This window comes from Nymphaea colorata, chromosome 1, assembly GCF_008831285.2.
Source record: "Nymphaea colorata isolate Beijing-Zhang1983 chromosome 1, ASM883128v2, whole genome shotgun sequence".
NCBI classification, from domain to species: domain Eukaryota; kingdom Viridiplantae; phylum Streptophyta; class Magnoliopsida; order Nymphaeales; family Nymphaeaceae; genus Nymphaea; species Nymphaea colorata.
Genome location: NC_045138.2, coordinates 32,669,894 through 32,691,516, shown reverse-complemented (window position 1 = coordinate 32,691,516; position 21,623 = coordinate 32,669,894). Strand labels below are relative to the sequence as shown.

The 21,623-nt window shown below is 39.7% G+C and overlaps 4 protein-coding genes across 13 annotated transcripts; 2 read left to right on the top strand and 2 right to left on the bottom strand.

Annotated features, from left to right (window-relative positions):
- Window positions 1–1,157: 1,157 nt before the first annotated feature.
- On the bottom strand, window positions 1,158–5,742 carry LOC116256486 (uncharacterized). The gene is made up of 7 exons (XM_031632862.2): window positions 5,199–5,742; window positions 3,700–3,777; window positions 2,852–2,886; window positions 2,707–2,762; window positions 2,179–2,289; window positions 1,970–2,075; window positions 1,158–1,570 (listed from the first exon to the last, which is right to left on the bottom strand). The coding sequence occupies exons 1-6, from the start codon at window positions 5,577–5,579 to the stop codon at window positions 2,005–2,007; spliced, it is 732 nt and encodes a 243-aa protein (XP_031488722.1). The 5' UTR covers window positions 5,580–5,742; the 3' UTR covers window positions 1,158–1,570; window positions 1,970–2,004.
- Window positions 5,743–7,138: 1,396 nt separating this feature from the next.
- LOC116256464 (uncharacterized) lies at window positions 7,139–11,022 on the bottom strand. 5 transcript variants are annotated; one of them, XM_050078651.1, is made up of 6 exons: window positions 10,869–11,005; window positions 10,643–10,741; window positions 9,512–9,776; window positions 9,301–9,423; window positions 8,671–8,961; window positions 7,139–7,535 (listed from the first exon to the last, which is right to left on the bottom strand). In XM_050078651.1, exons 3-6 carry the CDS (start codon window positions 9,773–9,775, stop codon window positions 7,329–7,331), a joined length of 885 nt encoding a protein of 294 aa, XP_049934608.1. In that variant the 5' UTR covers window position 9,776; window positions 10,643–10,741; window positions 10,869–11,005; the 3' UTR covers window positions 7,139–7,328. The 5 variants fall into 5 exon arrangements, with proteins under 5 accessions (XP_049934608.1, XP_031488710.1, XP_031488697.1 ...); XM_031632850.2 differs by having other exon boundaries at window positions 9,512–9,809; window positions 10,869–11,004; XM_031632837.2 differs by lacking the exon at window positions 10,643–10,741 and having other exon boundaries at window positions 9,512–9,809; window positions 10,869–11,022.
- A 942-nt stretch (window positions 11,023–11,964) lies between these two features.
- Window positions 11,965–14,555, top strand: LOC116252652 (uncharacterized). The gene is made up of 2 exons (XM_031627075.2): window positions 11,965–13,458; window positions 13,944–14,555. Exons 1-2 carry the CDS (start codon window positions 13,053–13,055, stop codon window positions 14,453–14,455), a joined length of 918 nt encoding a protein of 305 aa, XP_031482935.1. The 5' UTR covers window positions 11,965–13,052; the 3' UTR covers window positions 14,456–14,555.
- Window positions 14,556–17,353: 2,798 nt separating this feature from the next.
- Window positions 17,354–20,692, top strand: LOC116246478 (uncharacterized). 6 transcript variants are annotated; one of them, XM_031618375.2, is made up of 4 exons: window positions 17,354–17,379; window positions 17,711–17,807; window positions 18,407–18,806; window positions 20,054–20,692. In XM_031618375.2, the coding sequence occupies exons 1-4, from the start codon at window positions 17,369–17,371 to the stop codon at window positions 20,560–20,562; spliced, it is 1,017 nt and encodes a 338-aa protein (XP_031474235.1). In that variant the 5' UTR covers window positions 17,354–17,368; the 3' UTR covers window positions 20,563–20,692. The 6 variants fall into 6 exon arrangements, with proteins under 6 accessions (XP_031474235.1, XP_031474234.1, XP_049931662.1 ...); XM_031618374.2 differs by having other exon boundaries at window positions 18,404–18,806; XM_050075705.1 differs by lacking the exon at window positions 17,354–17,379 and adding an exon at window positions 17,431–17,558.
- Window positions 20,693–21,623: the final 931 nt, after the last annotated feature.

Genomic DNA, 21,623 nt, shown 5'->3' with positions numbered 1-21,623 from the left:
TCAACTGGGGTCTGTGTAGACACCCCATTTAATATTTGAATCATTACAGTGTAATTTCAAGTCCTTTTAAATAAATTTTTGGTTTTTGGTGTGGGCCATTGCCCACACCAGCCTCCATGTATCTCCGCTCTGCACATCACACTTTTGACGTTCTTGTTACAACTTTGTGAGATCTGCACAACCATGGTGGAAGCAAAGCATTCATTTCCCAAAGATATGGTTTCATTTCTGTAATATAAATTGCTGACATGCACCGCATTGTTTTAGTTCGATTGCCAAGATGCACGACTCTCACGGGTCTGTATTGCAAACTCAGATGCGGAACCCATATGACAGATTGGTATGAAAGAAGGCAAAGCGAGTAGAGAAATCATCCTATTATTCAGCTTATCAAAGTGGATCTAATGGGTTGTTACAAAAGATCTCAAACTTAAATTCTTTAGATTTGATTTTGTAAAGGTTCAAATTTTATTAATCCCACCATCCGAAAAAAGCCTGAAAGCGTCAATGTAACGTGCCATTTATTTATCTAATCCCAACAAGATTTTTTATTTTAAATTTTAAAATAAAGAAACTTGCGAGGGTTATCCAATCCCAACAAGATTTTTTATTTTAAATTTTAAAATAGAGAAACTTAGTCAAACCGTTAGCGAGAGAGGTGGAAGGAATGTGGTGCTGGATAGTCAACTCCAAAAAGAGTTTGTCACAGACGATCAATATTTAAAAGGGTACCGTGTTTGCAGATTTGGAATTCTTATCGGCTGACAGCTTGTAAGCTGTGGGATTGGATGTGTGGGTGACATGATCTGCAGGTACTGTTCTATGATTGACCACCTCAATATCAAATATTGGTGCCGTACCGGTTTGCTCACCAATACGGCGTATCGGCCGGTACATATCATTCCGTATCAACCCATGCCGCTCTTTTTTTTTTTTCCAAATTGATTTTAAAAATAACTTAATATTAAGTTGTTTATTACTAAAAAAGATATAAGCCAGTATCACTTGTACCGATAAAGAGAGATTTCATCAATGAATCGACGAAGATGCGCAGTTGAGAAAATAAACTTGTTAATTCTTTTAGCATCTTGGGTTAACTTTGAATTATTGTTGAGAAAAATTGGTCACATAGCATGACAAAAACTAAAAGGACTGAATGAAGCTAAACAATTCATTATTCATTGTCACAAAGGAAATCAAGATATCCTTCATTGCCATGGAGTTTGTGTATAAGCAGTAGATCATCCAATTTAATTTTCTATTGCCGCAGATTTACAGCGAGAACGTCGACAATGCCCTCAACCAGCACAAAGAAAGGAAAAGAAAACCTTGTTGCAGCGTTAAAAATGCACCTATATAGCCCATTTCAGATGCTAAAGCAGAAAACTCTTCAACGTCAATGGATAGACATTTCTTCATCATTTAACTGAACAGTAGTACCCTTGGAAATGGGGAGAGAGAGAGAGAGATCGTTTATCTTTACATTGAGCCTCCAGATTGCTAGTTATGTCTTTTGTCCAGTCCAGCCACTCTTCAAAACAGAAAGGATACAGCAGGGCTCAAAGGAGGGCTGTTGCAGAAACACAAAACTGTTGATCAGTTGATAATTTCACTAATATACTGCCGCATATAATCATGTCAGAGAACCTGAAATAAAAATCAACTGCAACAAACTATAATATCAAGTTCAATAGGTGCAAGAACCAATTGGCACAAATAACTAAAAAGGAAATTAGCCTTGTGCGTGTCATAAGAAGATGGATGTAGGTCGGTCAGACACTGAAATTATTGAAACTAGATTAGCCAAGCTTGAAAGCAGAAGGTGGTTTGAGTTATTGATTGTCATGCCTTGAATTGTACAGGTGCAAATAGAGGCCCATTGGACCAATCTCTCGAGCCAAATTAGACGGATCATAACAGTCCCCTTCGAGAAAACAGGCTAAAGAAGAGATCAAGCATGGAACGAAACCTTGTTTCCTTTCACTGACTGAACAGTAGGAAGAATCAGTCCACATCCTTTATTTCAGCCTCTATGTCCACAACTGTTCCTGATGAGGAGGTTTTCCCAGAAGAAACTGCCAAAAACAGAAAGATTGAACAAGAAGTTATATAGACCTGTAGAAACAAAAAATAGAGACAAGCCATCTATCAACTAAATCTGGCTCCCTATGTGCATACCTTTCTCAGATGATCCCCGAGATCGAAACCCATTAAAAACTTGTCCAAAGTCTCTAGGCCGGCTATCGTTTGAGAATTTCACAGTTTCTCTAACAAATTGGTCGTCCTGCACTGGAGTTTAGTGCAACATTTCAGAGATTAGAATGTGAATATCAACAGCGGACAAGCACAGCAACATCAACAAACCTAATGGAAGTATAACTCTGGAAATCCATACAAAGTATCAGATAATAATTACGACAACGTAGGCAGTCCATTTACATCTCCAAGTAGCATCACATGTACTAATTTCTTGGACAACCACCAATAGAGGAAAAAGAAAAAAGAAAGAAATTAAAATCTACTAGCTCTGCAGGATATAGATGACTAATAGCATCTAAATTTGCATAGACTAACTATGCAGCATTTTTCTGCATTATGATAAAAGAAACACTTGATGTACAACTTAAGAATGAATCAGCTGCCAAACGGATGGAAAAGAGGAAAGGTCAAATCGCCTCTCCAGAATGATGGTTCTAATGTAGTTACCTGAAAAAGGTTGGCTACAGTATGGGCATAGTTGAGGCCCATCCTTCAAAGATGACCTGCACAAGTGTTGATATGTAGTTTTATCAACTGTAAAGGAAAAACAGCATAGTCAACAGAGGGAAACTGCTGATTGCCAATGCCTTACTTAAATATCTGGAGATCATTTCCACAGTTGGGGCACTGCACGTACCAAAAAAGGGGAAATGAGAACAGAACGAAACAATCATTCTATTATATTGCTCAAAACAAATAAAATCCATAACAACCCAACCACCATTTCAAAGCACCATTTCTCTGATGTTGAAGGCTCATATATTGATAACATAGTGTTTAAAGAAGTCTTCAATAAGGTAATACGTTTCTTCCAAAGATCTCTATAAAAGTGCAGAACATGTAAACAACAGTATCTCTCTTGGTTGTGGTTATGGTTCTCATTAAGTGTTCTGATTGTAATTGGCGGGCCCAGATTGACTGCAGTTGAATATAAAAGAAAATGAAAAAGAAGCCATAGAGCAGCATGTGCAAAAAATGATCTGTTGTGACACTTGTAGATGTCACGGCTTTCTAGTTAATGCCACATGAATATTGAAATGAGGTACCTAAAATACTATACTCATACCATTCAGCTTTCATATGATGGCGAATTGGCCACCAATACTCCAAACTTAAACCATATGTACACACTGTTTAGGAGTTTTTTTTTTCTCTCTTTGGAAAGGTGTCTATGTCACTAGTACCCTTACTGAAAAACAATAAATTCTCTTCATAGTAAAAAAAAAAAAAGTTGATAACATCTTCACCAAAGTATCCTTTTTCTCTATCATTATAAGTTTATAACCTCACACCCAAGACATTTATTCAAGACAACCACTGGTCTCTTTCTAAGAAAAAAAACTTGTGGCTTAAACTCATTGGTAGGAATAGATGCAAATAGGAATGACAACATTGGTAGTAAATGAACTATAAATGAGAATATTACAGGAAAAAGCATACACTGCCTTGAAGTATGTCTCGTCCAGCAAACCACAAGAAAGCACCTATTCCGACAACTGGCAGAAGAACCACAACAATCTGTCAAAAATTCCATTTAATTAGCTTCAAGTTAGTATTTTTCCTACCTCAGCAATAACCTTGAATCTCTTACGACTTACGTAATGAGAAAATAAATAGTGTCATATACTAAACATGGGTCACATATGGACAAATTGTCCAATCAGGGAAAAGTGATTTACGCACACACAGTGCAATGTGATTATATGCAAGTCTAAATGAGAACATGACATTGCACTTCATATACAGTATTGCACTTCATATACAGTAATTTTCTCTAACTTTGTATAAGATTTCTAAGATGATCCAACTTCACCAGTTTTGCTTACAATTTACAGGAAAATATTACGAACAACACCAGTGAAGAATTAAGGTTTGTGTACTTAGGTGCACGTATAAGCTGATATGAATTCCTTTCTGCAGAACAAAATATATGTTCCTCAGATCCAAGGGCAGTTGGCCGTTATTTGTTAGTGAAGCATTTTGCCCTTAGGAGGCGATACTTTCAGATCTAGTTCATCTTAGATCATCTAAACTTTAAGAAAGGCTTAAATCATCATGGTAAGGTAACAGGAATAAAATGTAAGAAACTATGAAATTCATTGTGAAGCAAGCACAATTGCACAAAACGTTGTTGTCTTTTCTGAACCTAGAACTTTGAGTTTTAGCAAGTAAATCTACACAGAACCTTAATAAACTATACGAGGGGATCAAGTGAAATAGAAGGAAAGCCACCTTACTGGCTACAGAATTCTAAATAAGACAGCATGGAGAGGCTTGACGGTAGAGAAGAAACATGGCATATTTCATCATACGATAGGATAAGAAGGTAATTGTCTAATTTCAGGTAAATAGTTGGTCAGGAGCATAAACTTAAGTTAGCTACTCTCGGGAATTTCCAAATAAAAAGAGAAAGAAAATTTAGGTTAGCTACTCTCAGGAATTTCCAAAATAAAAAGAGAAAAGAAAGTATACCTCCATGTCCATCTGCTGGCTACTAAGAGGATACAAGCAGAAAGTTGTATTAATATAGTGCTTTCGGTAGAAAACCATGAGAGTAAACTAAAGGATTACGTGGACTTAGCTTGAAAACTATTAAGTTATTAACGAGTCAAAGTGCTTATCTTATCAAATAGACGACATGTAAGAAGTTCAACTGGTGCACACATGAAGAGGAGTACAGGTTAAAGTAAAATACAGTCTTGGCGAAGGGCCAACATAAGAACAAATGGTACACAAGTTGTTTTCTTTATAAGCATCGAGTTTTCTACTGAAGCTATAGGATGAAGCCTGTCATATTCCACCAAGCCACAAGTAAAGCAGGAAATAAGTATATGGATTTGAGAATCGGAAAACGAATTCCATGAATACATAATGAAGATTGCACTCTAAAACCTATTAGATGAATCAACTAGAGAGAAAATGGCCAGAGAGTTTCATACCCATAACGAAACAATCGCATCCAATAACCAACCAAGCTGGCCTGTCATGGTGAGATATGTCAACGCAATGGCTAAAATGAGATTTCCCACAATTCTGGTGTTCTCATTACCACCGCCACCACCACCACCATTAAACCCAAAACCCCGGTTAACCCTCACCACTATAAGCCCCGTTCTCTTCGGCAACCTACCGTCGTGAAACGGAGACCATCTTCCTCTGGAGAAACTCCAGTTTCCATGGTGGGTGTCGACGAAGACGCATCCCCTCGTTGTTCTAGCGAGGAAAGGCAAAAACTGGGCGCCGTAACGGCTGGTTTTCTTGGTGAGGGGGATCCGTCCGCGCGTTGCGGGGAAATGGGCGGAGATTTGGAGAGTGCTCATGACTATGAACCGTTTCAGAGATTACAGAAGCGCATGGTGGTGGAGTTTTCAACAAACGGTGTCGCCTCTCAGGATTTGTAGGCTTGTTGGCAGAGTAGATTTCTCTCTTCTTAGTTCGTAGCAGTTTTGGAGTACCGAAGTTTGCTTCTTGTTATGTGGCCAAGAAATACCGACTGTTGTTAAATACGATGATATCCTGAGATTTTTTTAAAAATTTATGTGCAGTATCTGGTACTTGTTTGGGTATTTTTTTATTTGTTATGGGTGATAAGTAAGTTCAGAATAGAAAAAATAAACGGATGAATATCTATTTCATATCCGATTTTTGGATAAATAAGTTCAGAAAAAAGAAAAGGAAAATGGGAGAACGAAAATATTTGCAACGACAACCGCAAACAATAATCACGACAAAAAACCTAACGATTTCATCATGAGCCTCTAAAAGCACACGATTTACAGAAAGATTGTTGAGCTTACCCTTTTCAGCAGAGGAGATGGGGATTTCATTGTTCCAGTCTAGATTCTTACGTCTGATCCAATCTGCCACCAAACACAGCATACCAAATTACCAACGCTGTCAAAAACAAAGAAGAAAGAAAAGAAAAAGAAAGAAGAAAATCAACCTAATGGAGGCTGTTATGAGGGTTCTATATAGGACTTGTCACTTGACCCCTTGACCGTTCATGGATCTTAGTGAGCATTGGATCCATTGGCAACTTTTCAACAGTTATGACATGTACAAGCCAGGGTGATCTGTCATCTACTCTGCATGGTTGGTCATAGTAAGCAACCTAGTCCTTGGCAATGTTTTTCATCATAAGGAAGACAACATTAAACTTAAAATTGAAAATGGCACGTCAGGGAAATATTTTTAATTGATCATTGAAGGTTTTGCTATTTATTAGCTGTCGAGGCTCTATCTTGATCCAAAATCCCATGAACTTAGATTTCCTAAATTCTGGACCGTTTAATCTTTACATTTTTTTCTCGTACTTTTTCCATATCAAATAACTTATAAAACCAGACCATGAGAGAGAGAGACAGACAGAGACAGAGACTTATCTACGCAATCTTCTGGTACCGATAGCCGTGTCCCTTGTGGCAGCATGTATTAAAATAAGATAAAAGATCTGGTCCTGCAAAATTCTGAAGATTGGATATGTTTCATGTCACAATCTTCCCAATCCAAAAGGCGACAATTTTTTCCTTCTGTTCTTCAAACATATCCCTACCCGATGGATGAAACAATTAGATATCTCATCCGGCAGAATTTGCACCGCTAGAATTTATTGTGCGGAATTTACATTTATGTGAAACTGTCCGAAAAATGGCATGGACACACACAAACACGAATTGAGGCAATCAACTGGATGGCAGCCCTACTACTAGTTGAGCTTTGGAGCCGAATTGAGACAGTTTAAAGTCTAGGGAGACAATCTCAGGTGCGGACGACACGCTTTCATGCTGAGCCATACAAATGCACCACCCGCCTTCGAGCATGTGTGTGAGCCGCGCTGAGTTCCTGTGACTGGAAAAGTGTGTGTGTGTGAGAGAGAGAGTGTTCCTGTTCCATTGCATTAATCATAACAAAATTTTCGGCCGGCGTCGAACTCAGTACAACACTATGAGTACAAACGTTCATGAGAACAAAGGGAAAGGAAAATTTAGTAGCATCACATGTAGATGTCAGCCAAGAACATACAAGAAGGAAAACGACGAGTACAGGAGAGATAAAGGGAACAGATTTGTTTAGTCTTTTTTCCCTGATTTCAGTCTTCCGGGCATATCTCCACTGTAAGGAGCAACAGGATATGCATACTGCTGGATAAGAGAGAAGACGACCATCTCTAGGCATACCAAAACGTTTTGAAATGCTTCTTCAATATGCTCAACATCCAGCCAGAAATGGTGAGATTTTATGACACCCACGGCAGCCAATATCTCAATTACGATACCCTGGCAATAGATAGTATAAAGCCCAATAAGATATAATAAAATAAACATAATAAGTTTTAACCTTCAACTGACTAACTCTTTGAAGTTTGAACTATTTACCTATTGGCACTAAAAAGAAAATAAAATTTGAAAACACACAGTTCGCAACAGGAAATTATGGGCTCAAATGGCAGTTAACATTCTTGAGTTGGCTGAAGAGACATGGTATCCACCAGAGTGGTGATGTTTGAAACAATCCTATTTCAAGGGTAGAAGTGCCTGCTAACAAGTTATGAGCAAGAAACCTAATCGAGCATAATTTACAAGTCATTTCCAATTTTATCTGAAAACTTTTTGGTACCATGATCATTTGAAGTTTATTGATCAGAGGAAACTAAACTTTAGCTCCCATGTAACCCAGAGTTGTATTGGCTTGAACTGTGATTAAGTTGCAGTAAGAGAAGAATTTTTACCATCTCAACCATGGATTCAGTTGAAAGATCCAAGTTGTCAGAGTCCTTTAACAACTGAAAGATGACAATATCTTCAGAAATTATCACAGCTGCTGAGTTCCATTGAATTGTTCGAGCTTGTCAGGAAAATTTTCCCATTTCTGGTCCCATCACATGTAGTTACTCAAGAGTAGAAAAGGCTAATTGTGGTGAGTGAAACTAGGCACATAAACCACCTGGATCCTGAAATACCCCTATGTTCACTGCTAGTTGTCCTGAGCAGGTCTCAGAAAGGACCTTCACTTGGCCATAAATCTAGGGCCTTTTCTATTTTTCATCTTTGGTGAATTGGTGATTGTCGCTCTATTTCATATACACTTTTTCTTATCTCTCCTTTTAGGCTTGAAAAAAAAAAGTGGAGGCTGTTCTGATATCTAGAATCAGGTTACACATACACACCAAATTCATCAAGGTCTCTAGGGTGATTTGGTTCCTAAACATAGGTACTTAAACTACCAGGATCCAAACATCAAATGCTAAAATATGTTCATGAATCATGATATGGCCAGATAGCTTGGTATTCAATGCCAAGTAACTACATGACGGGCACTTGAAAAACCGCAATTCAGTTGCAAAATTGTAAGTGTACTTACCAGCAACACTAACTAGATGAAAAAAAGGGAAATACTTGGAGGGAACAGTACCTGCCAAAAGCAAAAAAAGACAATCCCTTTGATGCACAAGAACTTGGAGAGAGGCCTGTGAGGTGCCAATTCCTTTGCAAATACATGATAAAACACCATCAAAGAATAAAGTGCCAGGGACACTGAGATGTTCAATATGATTGTAACTGTCCAACTGACCCAGCTGGTGTACAGCCCCAGAAGTTGTAGCAATATCATCAAAATGGAGAACATAGGTCTGATAATGACAAACTGCCAGGTCCAGTACTTGAGAAGCTTTAATGTATAATGATCCAAATGGACCACATGTGGCTGCAGTTGAGGATATATTAGTAAGTGCAAAGAAACTAGACATCATACACCTCAGCAGAAGTTAAAACATGAAAGCTATGACAAAAGATGGAGAATGATGGGTGTGATATGGGAGGCCGAGGCAGCAACTAGTGATTATAAAAAGCTGCATTCACTCAAAATTAGGCACTTAGACTTAAAGCTTGGCGAGGTACTCAGGCATATGCATATGTTTTCTTTAATAGCACCCAGCACAAACAGTTGTATCGTATATGATTGATAAAGCTAAAGTTAGTGCATACAAGATTTCAGTGATTGATAAGTAGCTCATATGCTTGTTGAATAGTAATACAAGCATACCTGAAAGAGGGTCATTGGGAATGAGTGGTGAATTTCTCTTCCTTTGATCTCATCTGGCACCCTGTTTTGACTAATTGATATGTTTAGATAACTATACATCAAGGCCAAGAACTTTGCAATCACCTGAAAATTGTTTCCATGATTAAATTTAATGAGAGTCATGAGGATATCTTGCAAGCAATCTGATAACAAGATCATAATTAGCACTTACCAGTGCTTCATAACATTCCTTAACTGAATCAAGGAAAGTGAAGAAGGGTTTACTTCCTTGAATATCGACCAGGCCAACAAAAGAGTCAAGTGCATAGATGGGGGCCATAAGTATGATTATTATAATGGCCTTTTGCTCTTTTGGGTTCTTCCAGTAAAAGAGATGTTGTGATAGCAGCTGGACTGTGAAATGCATACTTAGCATCACACAAGTTCCTGCCCCCAGAAGAGTCAGGGTCCTGGGATCAAATTGTGTTATATCCATCCTGCAATAGGGAAAATTTTACAACAGAAGATCCCTGTTGAGAAACAAAACGACTATGAGAACTCAAACATATTGAAAAGATCTGAGGAGTCGCATATGAAGATAACAAAATTTTCTTAAGACATTATAAATATCCACATTAGGAGAAAACATGATCTATGCTTGTAAGGCATAATGTCAAAGAAACAAGGACTGTTCACACATTCAGGTACTAAACCAACTATCATTTTTTTTTTCTACGAGCAAATATAATGAACTCAAGTTGAGAAACTCCAAAAAGTAATAATCTCTAAAATCTAGAAATGAATACAACAGATTCCAGATTCTCTTAGGTGGAAGGAGCACTTCCTCCCACATAATTGAGGAAGCTAATGATGGTAGGCAAGTTATCGGCAACTCAGTCAATCACTTCTTCCATCTGGTTGGGCAGCGAATCATTGAATATGTTTCGTGGCCGAGAGAAGGCCTCTAACTGTTGGCACTTAAGAGGTACAGGTAACACCTAATGAAGGCCGGAAACTCAATGGGCAACCAGCTAAACAAATCCAACTTACATTTTCCCGTTAACTAAAAAGGACATAATCACGCAAACCATGAAGCTTCAGATAACACGTGAATTTCAAAAGAACCACTAGCAAACTGAAAATTGCGTAACCGAACCAATGAAGAAACAAAAGGGCTCATCCATTCATATCCCCATCCAGCTCACAGGTAGCAAGCAGTGAAAAAAAAACAGACGCCTGAAAAAAACCCGTCTTTTGGATCGGATGCATCATGAGCACGATCAGTAACGATAGCTCAAATATCATCAAGCAACTAGCATTATACAGTCTCAACAAAAGCAGTTAAATTCAAGAAGACAAAAACCTTAAACCCTAATTTTCAGTCATCTCCACACATAAACAAGTGATCAGTCCCAGTATTTGACGGAGCGAAACAGATTGAATGAATCAATGCATCACTGAACTGGAAAAATGGAGAAACTAGAATCACGGGAGCGAACCAACAACATAAATCTTGGGAAAAAAATTATCAAAACTGGGAAAAAAAGAGAGAGGGGAAAACATAAACAGGGACAGATCATCGGAGAGACCTCAACTACGATGTGCGGATACAAATCTTCCCACGAAGAGCACGCTGCCGTCGCGAACAGGGGAAACTATATACGTCCAATCTGAGTCAAAAAGTCATCGGTTGGAGTCTGGGGACGGAAGGTATGGGCCTCCCCTTTCCATCCACATTTAATGTCTTTCATTAAACAAAGATTCAACTAAATTGGATATGTTAAACAGTTAATTTCACCCAAGTCTGATCGATTTACAGTTTTAATTGTGCCATACAAATCAGACGTACGCAACATGGCCCTCAAACCAATTGAATTCTAGACAGCTCTCCATGTCATCTCGCTAACATGAGAAAACATATTCCCACCTCCTACCAAATGGGTACTTTCTTAATTTCATGAGGAAAAAATTGTCAGCCTACCAAATGGGTATTTTCATAATTTCATGAGAAAAAATTTGTCAGATTTGATTTTTGCCCTCATAGGGGAATGTTTTGGTTGCTTCCAGCCCATAACAAGTAGATCATATAACCTGCTCCAATCAAATTCTTCCCAGAGAGAACTATTACATCTATGAAAACTCTAGGTACCTAAAGTTCCTTAACTACACAAAATTTCCCACGTAAAAAATTGCCAGGTTTTTCCATGACACCTTGTTCAGAAAATCAACTCATATTTGAACATACGAACTACCAATCCAATACATTCCAATGAGGAATTCTATTTGGACCTGATGATCCGTAATTCATTTGGGTTCTTGATTCAAATTCAGAAGTAGACCACGAATTTGAATGCGGGTCTGCACCCGTGAAGGGCAGGTAGAAAATGAAAGTTTCAACCAAATGGACAGAATCATTGGTCGACTTTGGGCTGTCCACTTGATGCTCATCTTAATCAGAACCAAAGACTGGAAGTATGGTTCTTCCGAGTAAGCTGACTGAATCGAGCCTTTCAGGTCAATTTCTTTATGAGATTGAAGTGGACTCAGGAATTTTCCTGAAATGGATCCGCAACGAGACCTATAAAGAAAAAGCTGGCCGTGAAATGAAAATTCATCGACCAAAAGGGTTCCTCCTTGGGAGGTGAAGGGACGGCTTATGATACGGTCGAGGGGCACAAAGCATCTACGGAGCAAGAGAGGAGAAAAGGCCGTCCCTCCTCTTTTATCTCTCGTCCTCTGCCTCCTCTGGCAGTTTGCCATGGTAGGGCGTGCTCATCTCCTAGCCGACCTTCATCTATCGCCCTATTCAGCAAGAGTACGAAACGGTATACGGCAAGGCATTGGCCTCTGGCTTCGGGGATGAGCAAATAAAGCAGGTGGATCTCAAAGTCTGGCTCAAATGGTGGAGGAGTTTGCTGTTCTGTCATGTTCCACTGAGTACCCAGATAGGATCTTCCCCTGAGTTTGTGAGATCGTGAGGAAACGGCGGATTCAGTCGTGAAATGCCCGATCTTCGAGCACCAACTTAAGAGATATCTGTATTTGAACACGCATAAACAAATCAGTTTGGCATCTCACTCCACTTAAAAATTGAAGATTTATGTTGCTTGTCCATTTACGGCTCAAGTCCACCTGGGCTGTGAAGGTGTTGATTTCAGACAACAGAATACTTTTTTAGAGAAAAGTTTCGATATTTGGAACAATTTGATAGGAAAAGATGGCTTTGTCTGCTGAAAGTCAGGAATCAAATGATTCTCTTGTCCAAATCTTCTCATTAGCAAACATCGGAGTCTGAAGGCAAACCTCTGGTCTAAGAACTTGGTATTATGTATTTTCAACAATGTGATTCGCTTAATCACTTGGTGGTGTAAGAAGGAACCTTACTTCTTGACAAATAGAAGAAGAATGGGCCAAGCCTGATTCCAATTTATAAAATCTCAAGGACATTTTACTGCAGATTGGCATGCATGAACGTCACTGTTCTTAAATTTTGACAGTTCATATTTCTCTTCTTATCTTGATTCTTTGCGTAGCTTCTTTCTTGTTTCTTGCTTTCAAGCCAACTGAAAGGTTTGAAGCTACCACTTCTAGATTGTAACTCTTATACTGTTTCCCGTTTTTCACCACCAGCCATGGTCAAAGGCTATTTTGGTCCTAAAATATGATATTTTTTCGTAACGATAAGGAGGTTGCTCCGGCACCAAAATAGAATCTGTGGCCCATAGCAAGTTGTTCTCATCTGTTCGGTGGTCTTTCTTTTGAGGAAGAAGAAAATGATGAAGCAATGCATATTGGCCTGTTGCAAGATCTATATTTCGGAGAGCAGAAACGCCAGAGCCTTGGAGGCTATTGAAAGAGCTGCCACACTTCACCCTGAAGCTGCCATTGTTAACAAGTTTGAAGATAGTGCTTACAATCGAGTTGGTTACACGCTCGTTTCTGATGTTGCTCGTGACAAGGCCTCGGCTGGCAGCGCTGCTTCCAGCCCTCTGCAGCAAGCAGCGTATGCAATGGTGGAGACTGCACTGAAGGCCATCAATTTGGAATCACATTCCGGAACTCATCCACGCCTTGGAGTGGTTGATCACGTATGCTTTCATCCTCTGGGGCAGGCTTCCATAGATGTTGCGGCTCAACTTGCTAAAAATCTGGCGGCCAATTTTGGCGGCAACCTCCAACGTAAGCAGCTCTCTTCAAAATTTTTTGGGTGTTACCCTATTATTTTAGGAACCGCTTTCTCTGAAATCTTAGGCTAGGACTTGTTGGGAAGTTTTCTTCAGAAAAAGATTTTTTTGTGGTCGGTTAAAATCTTGTGGGAAACGAAAGAAAAAAAAACGGACAAGAAAGAGCAGGAATTTCCTTATGATAATATACCGTCAGAAACAATGAATCAGAGGTAAAGAACTAAACTATATCAAAAGAATAAAGTAATTAGATGTTCATTTTTGTAAGTCTCATGATAATTTCTGGTTATTTGTGCTACTATGTATATTTTGAGCTCGTAGCAGCATTTGAACTTTTTCTCTGCTACTATGAGAAACCTGCAGGTTTCATGAAATTCACCAAATTTCTGCTATGCTAGTGACTGTGTCCGAGAGTCCAGTCTCGTTGAATTTGGGTGCCTTTTTTCCATCTTAAGGCTGTTAGACTCTTTCAATTTGCAGTAACAACCTTCCTCTACGGAGCAGCTCATCAAGAGGGCAGACCGCTGGACCATATTAGAAGGCAATTAGGTTACTTCAAGCCCAATTCTGTGGACAATCAGTGGGTAGGATGGGCAGCTTCAGATTCTATGGCACTGAAGCCGGATGAGGGTCCTATTCATTTGGATCGTGCAAAGGGCATCACACTTGTTGGTGCAACAACATGGGTCGATAACTACAATGTGCCAATTCTGTCGACAGACATAGCTGCCGCTCGTAGGATTGCACGACAAGTCAGCGGACGAAATGGAGGACTGCCTGGGGTGCAGGCCATGGCACTATTGCATGGCAAGGAGAGGTTGGAGATTGCCTGTAACCTTCTGGATCCCAGCAGAATTGGAGGAGAAAGAGTACAGAGAGAAGTGGAGAGGCTGGCGAAGGAAGAAGGAATGAGTGTAGAGATGGGTTACTTCACTGATCTGTCACAAGAACAGATTGTTCAAAAATTTTTGAAACTAAAGTCAGTGGAGTGAATATTGTTGAAAACTACTTGAAATTAATGCGGTAGTGAATTGTTTTAACTTTTGTGTCATATCCATTGAATTGATAATAATTAGTCATGGTAAAAGTTTATGTCCTCTCTTGGTTGTCATATGACGAGAGATGCAATACCTCGATATTAAGGATACATGTTGTACAGGGCAACCACATCATATAGTTGCAGTAAATTACAACACCTCTGTTATACAATCAGTAAAAGAAAATTAAACCAGACAAAATTTATCTTTCAGTTCATGCTATACATACCGTTAAACTTTCATTAACAATTTCAAGACACCAATTTCTAGAATATAACTGCATAAAAATTGCGTAGTTACCTTCCTTTCAAGATGGTTAGCAGGATCAACCAAGATGGACCAGCAACGGCACCATTGGAAGATAGATATAAGTACTTGCCATTCCGCTTCATTTCCTTACACGAGTCCCCACATGATTTTCATACGAGATCATGTAAAAATAAGAAGCAGAAACTATCTTAGACTTAATGGGCAGGTGAGCTCCAAATCCAATTCCTGTTTGTTGAGAGTTGTCCAAATCTGTGGGTGAAAAGCAGTAAGAGGGAGAAAAGGAACTCTGTGTGATGATGGTCGGGCCCGCTTGACGAAGAAATGCTTCTTGCAATGCCTTCCCAAAATAATTTCGTGCTTCTTTCTTTCGTGATATCATTGTCGCGTTTTGCCTAAACCCACCTGCATTTTATTCCCTTATTCATTTTAGCATTCTTTCTGTAAAGCTATATAAGTAGTGGCTTCGACTTTCTTGATCTGCACTATCCATAGCTGATGCTTATTTGCAGATAGGCAGAAGAGGGATGGCAGAGAGACCAAAGGACTGTCTATGCACCACTCTCTCTCTCTCTCCCTCTGTCTCTCTCTCGCTCATGCCCGCTTTAGGAAATCTTTCAGAAATATCATGGCTTCTTTGGTTTTACAGATGCTAACACGCCTGTAGTTCACGAATGAGGTGAGAATTTAAAACGGCATTTTCATTTTGGGGTAAGTTGAACTATTGATGTGAACCACTAACCATTCATGAAATTATAAAAAGTTTTCTGGAACTATTTACGATGTTGAAATGAGAATTCTCACACTGTTTCAGCTCCATTTAACGGCCGTTGAGACTTTCACCGCTGTGTTCTTGGTCACCTTTTCTTTCTTCCCTCTGAACTCTGGAAGTGGATTTCAAGAAGTTAGCTTTTAAGGGCCAAAACAAGGTCAGACCGGTATTCACATAAGGACGATAGTAAGCAAGATCCTTGCTGAATGGACATGGGCTCCGATTTCTTGTCTGCATCAAAGCCATCATCAGGCCCATAATAACTCCTAACAGATTGTAGTCTCTGGAAACCATTCCAATAGTTCAATGAAATTTAATAAACTCAAAAACGAATGGTCGGAAAAAATGAAATCGGTCCCGGTTGCAAGTATAGAATCAAGCCCAGCTCATATGCTCATCAAGATATTGAAAACTTATGGGAAGTTCAACTGTGGTTCTGTATTAAAAACTGCAGTCACTAATTTTTGTCGGAAACTTATATTAACATATATCTATGTTAGAGAACATTTTCTGATTCATGGAAAATGACTCAGACCTTCCTCATCAACCACTGGTCCAGCTGGAACTTAAGACAGTGGGTCATCCTGCAGAAGCATCAGCAGTCCACCAAATAATACGTTAATCGACCTGGCAAAATTAAACCCAGCAAGGAAAAAATATGAGATTCAATGCCCATATTGTACGAATGCTTCAAATTTCCTGTAAAACTATTTTCAGTTGGCAACCATAAGATGTTCATCCTAAAAATAAAATCTAAACTTAATGATATTCGGTTAAGCAGCTTGGACCAAAACTTCAGGTCACACATATTGTAAACGAATTACAGGTCACAATCAGATATGCCTAATTTAGAGGCAATTTACTATCCACTGGCAAGAATAGCTGGATAAGTAGTTCTCTCAAGATACATTTTACCGGGTCCATCTAGTTAAAGGAATGAGATCTAAATCTTCAGCCAAAGTCACCTTCAAATTTCACGTGCACATAGATACGACTCCAAATAAATAAAAATTTCAGGAAGCTGCCAAAACAGTATGAGGTTTTGAATTTGGAGGCAATCTACTGTCCACTGGCTACTGCCTGGAATGCGTGTTTTGACAATGGAACTTTCAGAGAATTTGATCCAGAAAAGGGGGACTTTCGTTTTGGGGTGGGCTTGAAAAAATGGGGAAAATATCTATTCAAGACGTGGTTTATTTATTACAAGTGGACAATCAGGCACCACACACTTTACTGCACGTTGGCAGTGTTGAATGCACATGCATGTCAGCGTCTAACTTAAAGAGAAAGAGAGTACAACTGCTGAGAATGGCCATGGATTAGGTACCCTTGAGGTTGTCTTCTTACAGGCCCACAAGAGGAACAGTGGAACACGAAGAGCAAATTCACCTTTCTAATGCATCGTTACGCAGCCTGGTTTCTGAATATTTTCTCCTTCATGGTAAAGCAGATGCGAAACCATCTAAAGTTGTACCTCACATTGATTCTGAAGCCTACCCTCTTGCAGAGCCAGAATTTTTTTGGCTGACGATAATTTAAGTTAAAATTTTTAAACTTTAACACTCATATGCCAAAAAAAAAACTGACAATTGATGAAGTTTTTATATATAAATGAAGTAAATTTTGCGAGATACTCATATGCCAAAAAAAAAAAACTGATAATTGTTGAAGTTTTTATATATAAATAAAGTAAATTTTGTGAGATGGGGTGGACAATTGCCCACACCAGCTACAACATAACTCCGCCACTGCTCGTCACCATGTTCACCCACATTTGAGTTCGGCACTGAAAGGCCATATGAGATGGTTAGCAGGACTGACCGTAAAGGATGGAGTACAAGTACTTGGCTTCCCTAACATGATTTTGATCAGAGATCATGTAAAAATAAGAAGTAGAAACTATTTTAGAATTAGAGAGCAGGTCAGCTCCTAATCAAACTTTCTGTTTGTCGAGAGGTATCTAGATCTGTGGGCTAAAAGCGGTATGAGGGAGGGTAGGAACTCCCTGTGATGATGAAGGTCGGGCCCGCTTGACGTGGCTTGAACAAATGCTATTTGCAGTGCTGTTCCAAAATAATCTCGTGCTTCTTGCTTTCGTGATATCTTCGTCTCGTTTTGCCTGCAACCTACCTGCATTTTCTTTCTTTATTCATTTTAATATTCTTTTGTAGTGCTTTACATTTAGGGAGTGGGCTTCGTCTGCGTTATCCATTACTAGCTGATGCCTCTTTGCAGAAAGGCAGAGGAGGGAAGGGCAAGACAGCAAAGGTACGTCAATGCACCAATTTCTTTCTCTCTCATGCCTGCTTTAGGAAATCTTTCAGAAATATCATCGTTTCTTTCGATTTACAGATGCCAACATGTACATGTCTGCAGTTTTGCATTTTCATTTTGGGGCAACTTGAACTTTTGTTGATATTAATCGCTTACCGTAAAATTATAAAAGTTCTGTGGACTCACACGGTTTTAGCTTCATTTAGTGGCATTTGAGACTCACCGGTTTGTCCTTGGTCCCTTTTTGCATTCTTCTCTCTGAACCCTGGAAGTGGATTTCAAGAAGTCAGTGGATTATTTCCCCACCTTTTCAGCGGTTCCTGAAATGCCCAACTTGTATTGTTGGGGCATCATTCGGATATCTTAGATGGCCGACTTTCTAAACACATGGTGTGTTCTCTCCCACAACATAGATGAAACCTGTTGAACTCTAGGAACTTAAATCCGGATTGTTTCCTCATTTTGACCAATTTGTTTTGTTTTGAGGTTTGAACTTTTTCTTTATTTGAGTTTCAGTTTTCAAGAACACCCATTCTTATTTCCCCAACTAGCATCAAATCTTCTGACACCTCTGTTTGTTAATCATGAAGAAGAAGATGAAGCACTCCAAACTGGCGGCCTGCAAGCTCTATATCTCAGAAGGTAGAAACGCCGCGGCGCTAGAAGCAATTGAGAGGGCTGCCGGCCATCATCCGCAAGCTACCATCACCAAGAAGTTTCCTGATTACGCCTACAATCGAACTCGATACACCATCGTCTCCTACCTGATTGAAGAAGATGAAGCCCGTGTGGTTGACAGCCCACTAAGGCAAGCTTTGTTTGCCATGGCAGAGGAAGCCTACAAGACCATAGAATTGGGAACACAATGTGGGGCTCATCCACGGGTTGGTGTGGTAGATCACATCAGCTTCCATCCGCTGGCGCAATCCACACTGCATGAAGTGGCCAACCTCGCCAAATTGGTGGCCGCCGACATCGGCGGCAGGCTTCATGGTGAGTAGCGCTGCCACTGCTTCAGGTTTTGTCTCCAGCTGAGGTTTCAGTATCCTGCTGAAAAATGCAGACCAAATTAATGGCTATGGTTCATTAATATCCGTTGAGAAAATGAACCCGCAGCCGGACTATTCCCGTTCTTCACAATACTCGGGCGCTGTTTGTTTCATCAAGTGGGAAGGGAATACATTTTCCCTGCACTAGGTCCTCGCAACCTGCTAGTTCCTCAGGTGAGAAAAGGAAGCTGAATGGTAGGGAAATATCCGTTAAAATTAGTAGTGTGAGCTCCATGTTCTTCAGCTTGGTCTTTTCTCACTGGCCGTTTCTGATGTCTGTTTCATTGAATGGTAGGAAAGGATTGAAACCAGAAGACAAAACCTCTTTTTCAGTAAAGAAAAAGGATACAAAGAAATTCAGTTTCTTTTAGTTTTGAAATCTTGAGCCATGTCTGAGCCAAGATCAAACTTGTCTCAGTAAAGCAATATCTCAACGCAGAGTCGGCCAAGTTACACCGAGATATGCACTTCTATCTGGGCTAAATCGGTTTTAAGCCCATCTCCTATTTTAAGTTTATTGAACATAAAATACTTAGACAGTAAGCAATTCCAGTGGTTCTCAGAGACAAGTTCTGGGCATTTTTCGTTTTTTTGATCGACAAGATGCGGTGTGTGTCTGGGGCACTGTTTATATGTTCCGCCCCTGCCAAGACACCACACAGCATATCAGAAAGGTCCCTTTCTTTCATTTTGTGTTTCAAGCAAAACTCGTTGCATATCAGTCGATAATTATTCAAAACACTTCAGGAAACTGATATTAACAAACCATTTTTAAACCACGCAGGCCATGAGTCTCCCTTGATTTTTTTTTTTTTAAATGAATTTCATGTTTAAAGTGTTTTGAAGAACTTCTCATGAACCCCTTTGAAACTGTTAGAAACTGTAAATATTCGAAAAACCCTTTGCCTACGAATACAAAAATGTGCTGAAAATTTACTAAAATGCCCTATTTGCTTAATGAAAGGTACCTCCTCTATAAGGGCAAAAGTGGTATGTGTAGACAAAAATAGCTATGCCAAATGACGAAAATGCCTCTATACCGTGGGTACACGGTTTTCCATGTTGTGGGCATAACACTGAAATCAACCTTGCTTCTTGCTTACCGTATAAGAATGTACACCGAGACTTCATCTCGGAATAGTGCGGAAATAAAAGAGATAAACCATTACAATATGTATTATGATACTGCAGTACCAGTGTTACTCTATGAAGCTGCCGATCCACAGGGAAGGGCTCTAAGCTCACTAAGAAGGGAACTGGACTATTTCACACCGAATTTCATGGGCAATCAGTGGGCAGGGTGGTCACTGCCTAATGTGCTCCCCATAAGTCCAGATGAAGGTCCACAGTGTGTGGACCAAGACAAGGGCGTCGTCTTCGTGGGGGCGAGCCCGTGGGTCGACAACTACAACATACCAGTACTAACGAAGGACGTCGATCTTGTTCGCACAATTGCGCGAAGGGTGAGTGCTCGTGGCGGCGGCCTTCCCGGCGTTCAGGCACTTGCGCTACTGCATGGAGATAAGCTGGAGATTGCCTCAATGTTTCTGGAACCAGACAGGATTGGTGACAAAGAAGTGCAGAGGGAGGTTGAACTGCTGGCGAGTGAGGAGGGACTCCGTGTAGAGAAAGGGTATTACACTGATCTTTCCAAGGAAACGACTACCAAGAGCTATATGAAGTTGGCATCCGCTGATTGAAAAGCTTATGTTTCACTTTCAGCTTTCATGGATGTATGCGTTTAATCTAGCATTTCAGGACAGCATGCATGAACTGATGAATGAGAGTAATGAAAGCAGTACCAGTAATCTTGTGGCTGGTTAATTAACATGCGCTCGCGCGTGTGTCTGTGGACATCTCAGAGAGAGAGAGAGAGAGAGGCTTTTGTTTGACCATTTGACACTTTTTACCAAACTTGGCTTCTGCCACCAAATGAACCGACGTGGTATCCTACAAGACCTGTAGGTTATGTCCAACTTATTCGATCATCCATGGTTTTTTTTTTTTGTTTTCTTTATAGGTTTTTACTCGAACAAGTCACACCTGTGCTGAGAAATTGCTGCTTGCTCAGCGATAAGTACTTCAATTCCTAAGGCATGTCGGAGAAGTTGACACTCATGGGAATCAAACCAACCTCTTACCAGCTGCAGGCTCAACCAGCTCTGCCAAACCCCCTTAAAGTTGATCATAAATTATGAATTTGATCATAAATTATGAATTTACTGGCGATAACTAACACTAATGAGGGCAAGAATCAGGAAGGATGTCTTCATGCCTGACCAAAAACAGTTCGAACTAATGAACTTGACCTTTATGGTGAAACTGACATATAAATTAGTGGTAAAACTTGCTAAATTTATGTTTCCTCCTTGTGAAGGGGGTCGTGCCGATCTTCTCTATATTGACGTCTTAAAAAGTGATGTAAACTTTCAGGTCTGACTTCAGAAATCTAGGCGAGGGTCTAATCATATATATATGTGAATTTCAAAGTTGGAAAATCATGAGATTCAGAGAAAATCTAAGGGAGCATCTGTTAGCATGAAAAAGGAGGGTCAGACCTTCATACCTGTGAATCTCAAAATTGAAGATCTTTAATATTCTAAACCTAAGGGCGCTCCTGTTAGCAAGAAATAAGTAAGACCTGTGTGCGTGTAATAAGGACAGATAATCATTTCTCAATCCTCTAGAGTCTGCTGCTTTCAAATAGTGTCATTTTCCATAAATCAACTGGGTAGATGAATGCAGAATATTCAAATTTCAA

What these genes read in the sequence shown, in the direction of transcription:
- LOC116256464 (XM_031632837.2), bottom strand. Translation starts at nt 9,775, where the DNA reads ATGGATATAACACAATTTGATCCCAGGACCCTGACTCTTCTGGGGGCA. An exon ending in TCCCAATGACCCTCTTTCAG is followed by an intron (nt 8,962 to 9,300) that starts GTATGCTTGTAT and finishes CCTCAACTGCAG; the next exon opens with CCACATGTGGTCCATTTGGA. An exon ending in TCTTTTTTTGCTTTTGGCAG is followed by an intron (nt 7,536 to 8,670) that starts GTACTGTTCCCT and finishes ATCTATTGCCAG; the next exon opens with GGTATCGTAATTGAGATATT.
- LOC116256486 (XM_031632862.2), bottom strand. Translation starts at nt 5,579, where the DNA reads ATGAGCACTCTCCAAATCTCCGCCCATTTCCCCGCAACGCGCGGACGG. An exon ending in AATGATCTCCAGATATTTAA is followed by an intron (nt 2,763 to 2,851) that starts GTAAGGCATTGG and finishes ACACTTGTGCAG; the next exon opens with GTCATCTTTGAAGGATGGGC. An exon ending in TCGGGGATCATCTGAGAAAG is followed by an intron (nt 2,076 to 2,178) that starts GTATGCACATAG and finishes TGTTTTTGGCAG; the next exon opens with TTTCTTCTGGGAAAACCTCC.
- LOC116246478 (XM_031618374.2), top strand. An exon ending in GGAAGGGCAAGACAGCAAAG is followed by an intron (nt 17,808 to 18,403) that starts GTACGTCAATGC and finishes TTAATCATGAAG; the next exon opens with AAGAAGATGAAGCACTCCAA. An exon ending in CATCGGCGGCAGGCTTCATG is followed by an intron (nt 18,807 to 20,053) that starts GTGAGTAGCGCT and finishes ATGATACTGCAG; the next exon opens with TACCAGTGTTACTCTATGAA.
- LOC116252652 (XM_031627075.2), top strand. Translation starts at nt 13,053, where the DNA reads ATGATGAAGCAATGCATATTGGCCTGTTGCAAGATCTATATTTCGGAG. An exon ending in TTTTGGCGGCAACCTCCAAC is followed by an intron (nt 13,459 to 13,943) that starts GTAAGCAGCTCT and finishes TTCAATTTGCAG; the next exon opens with TAACAACCTTCCTCTACGGA.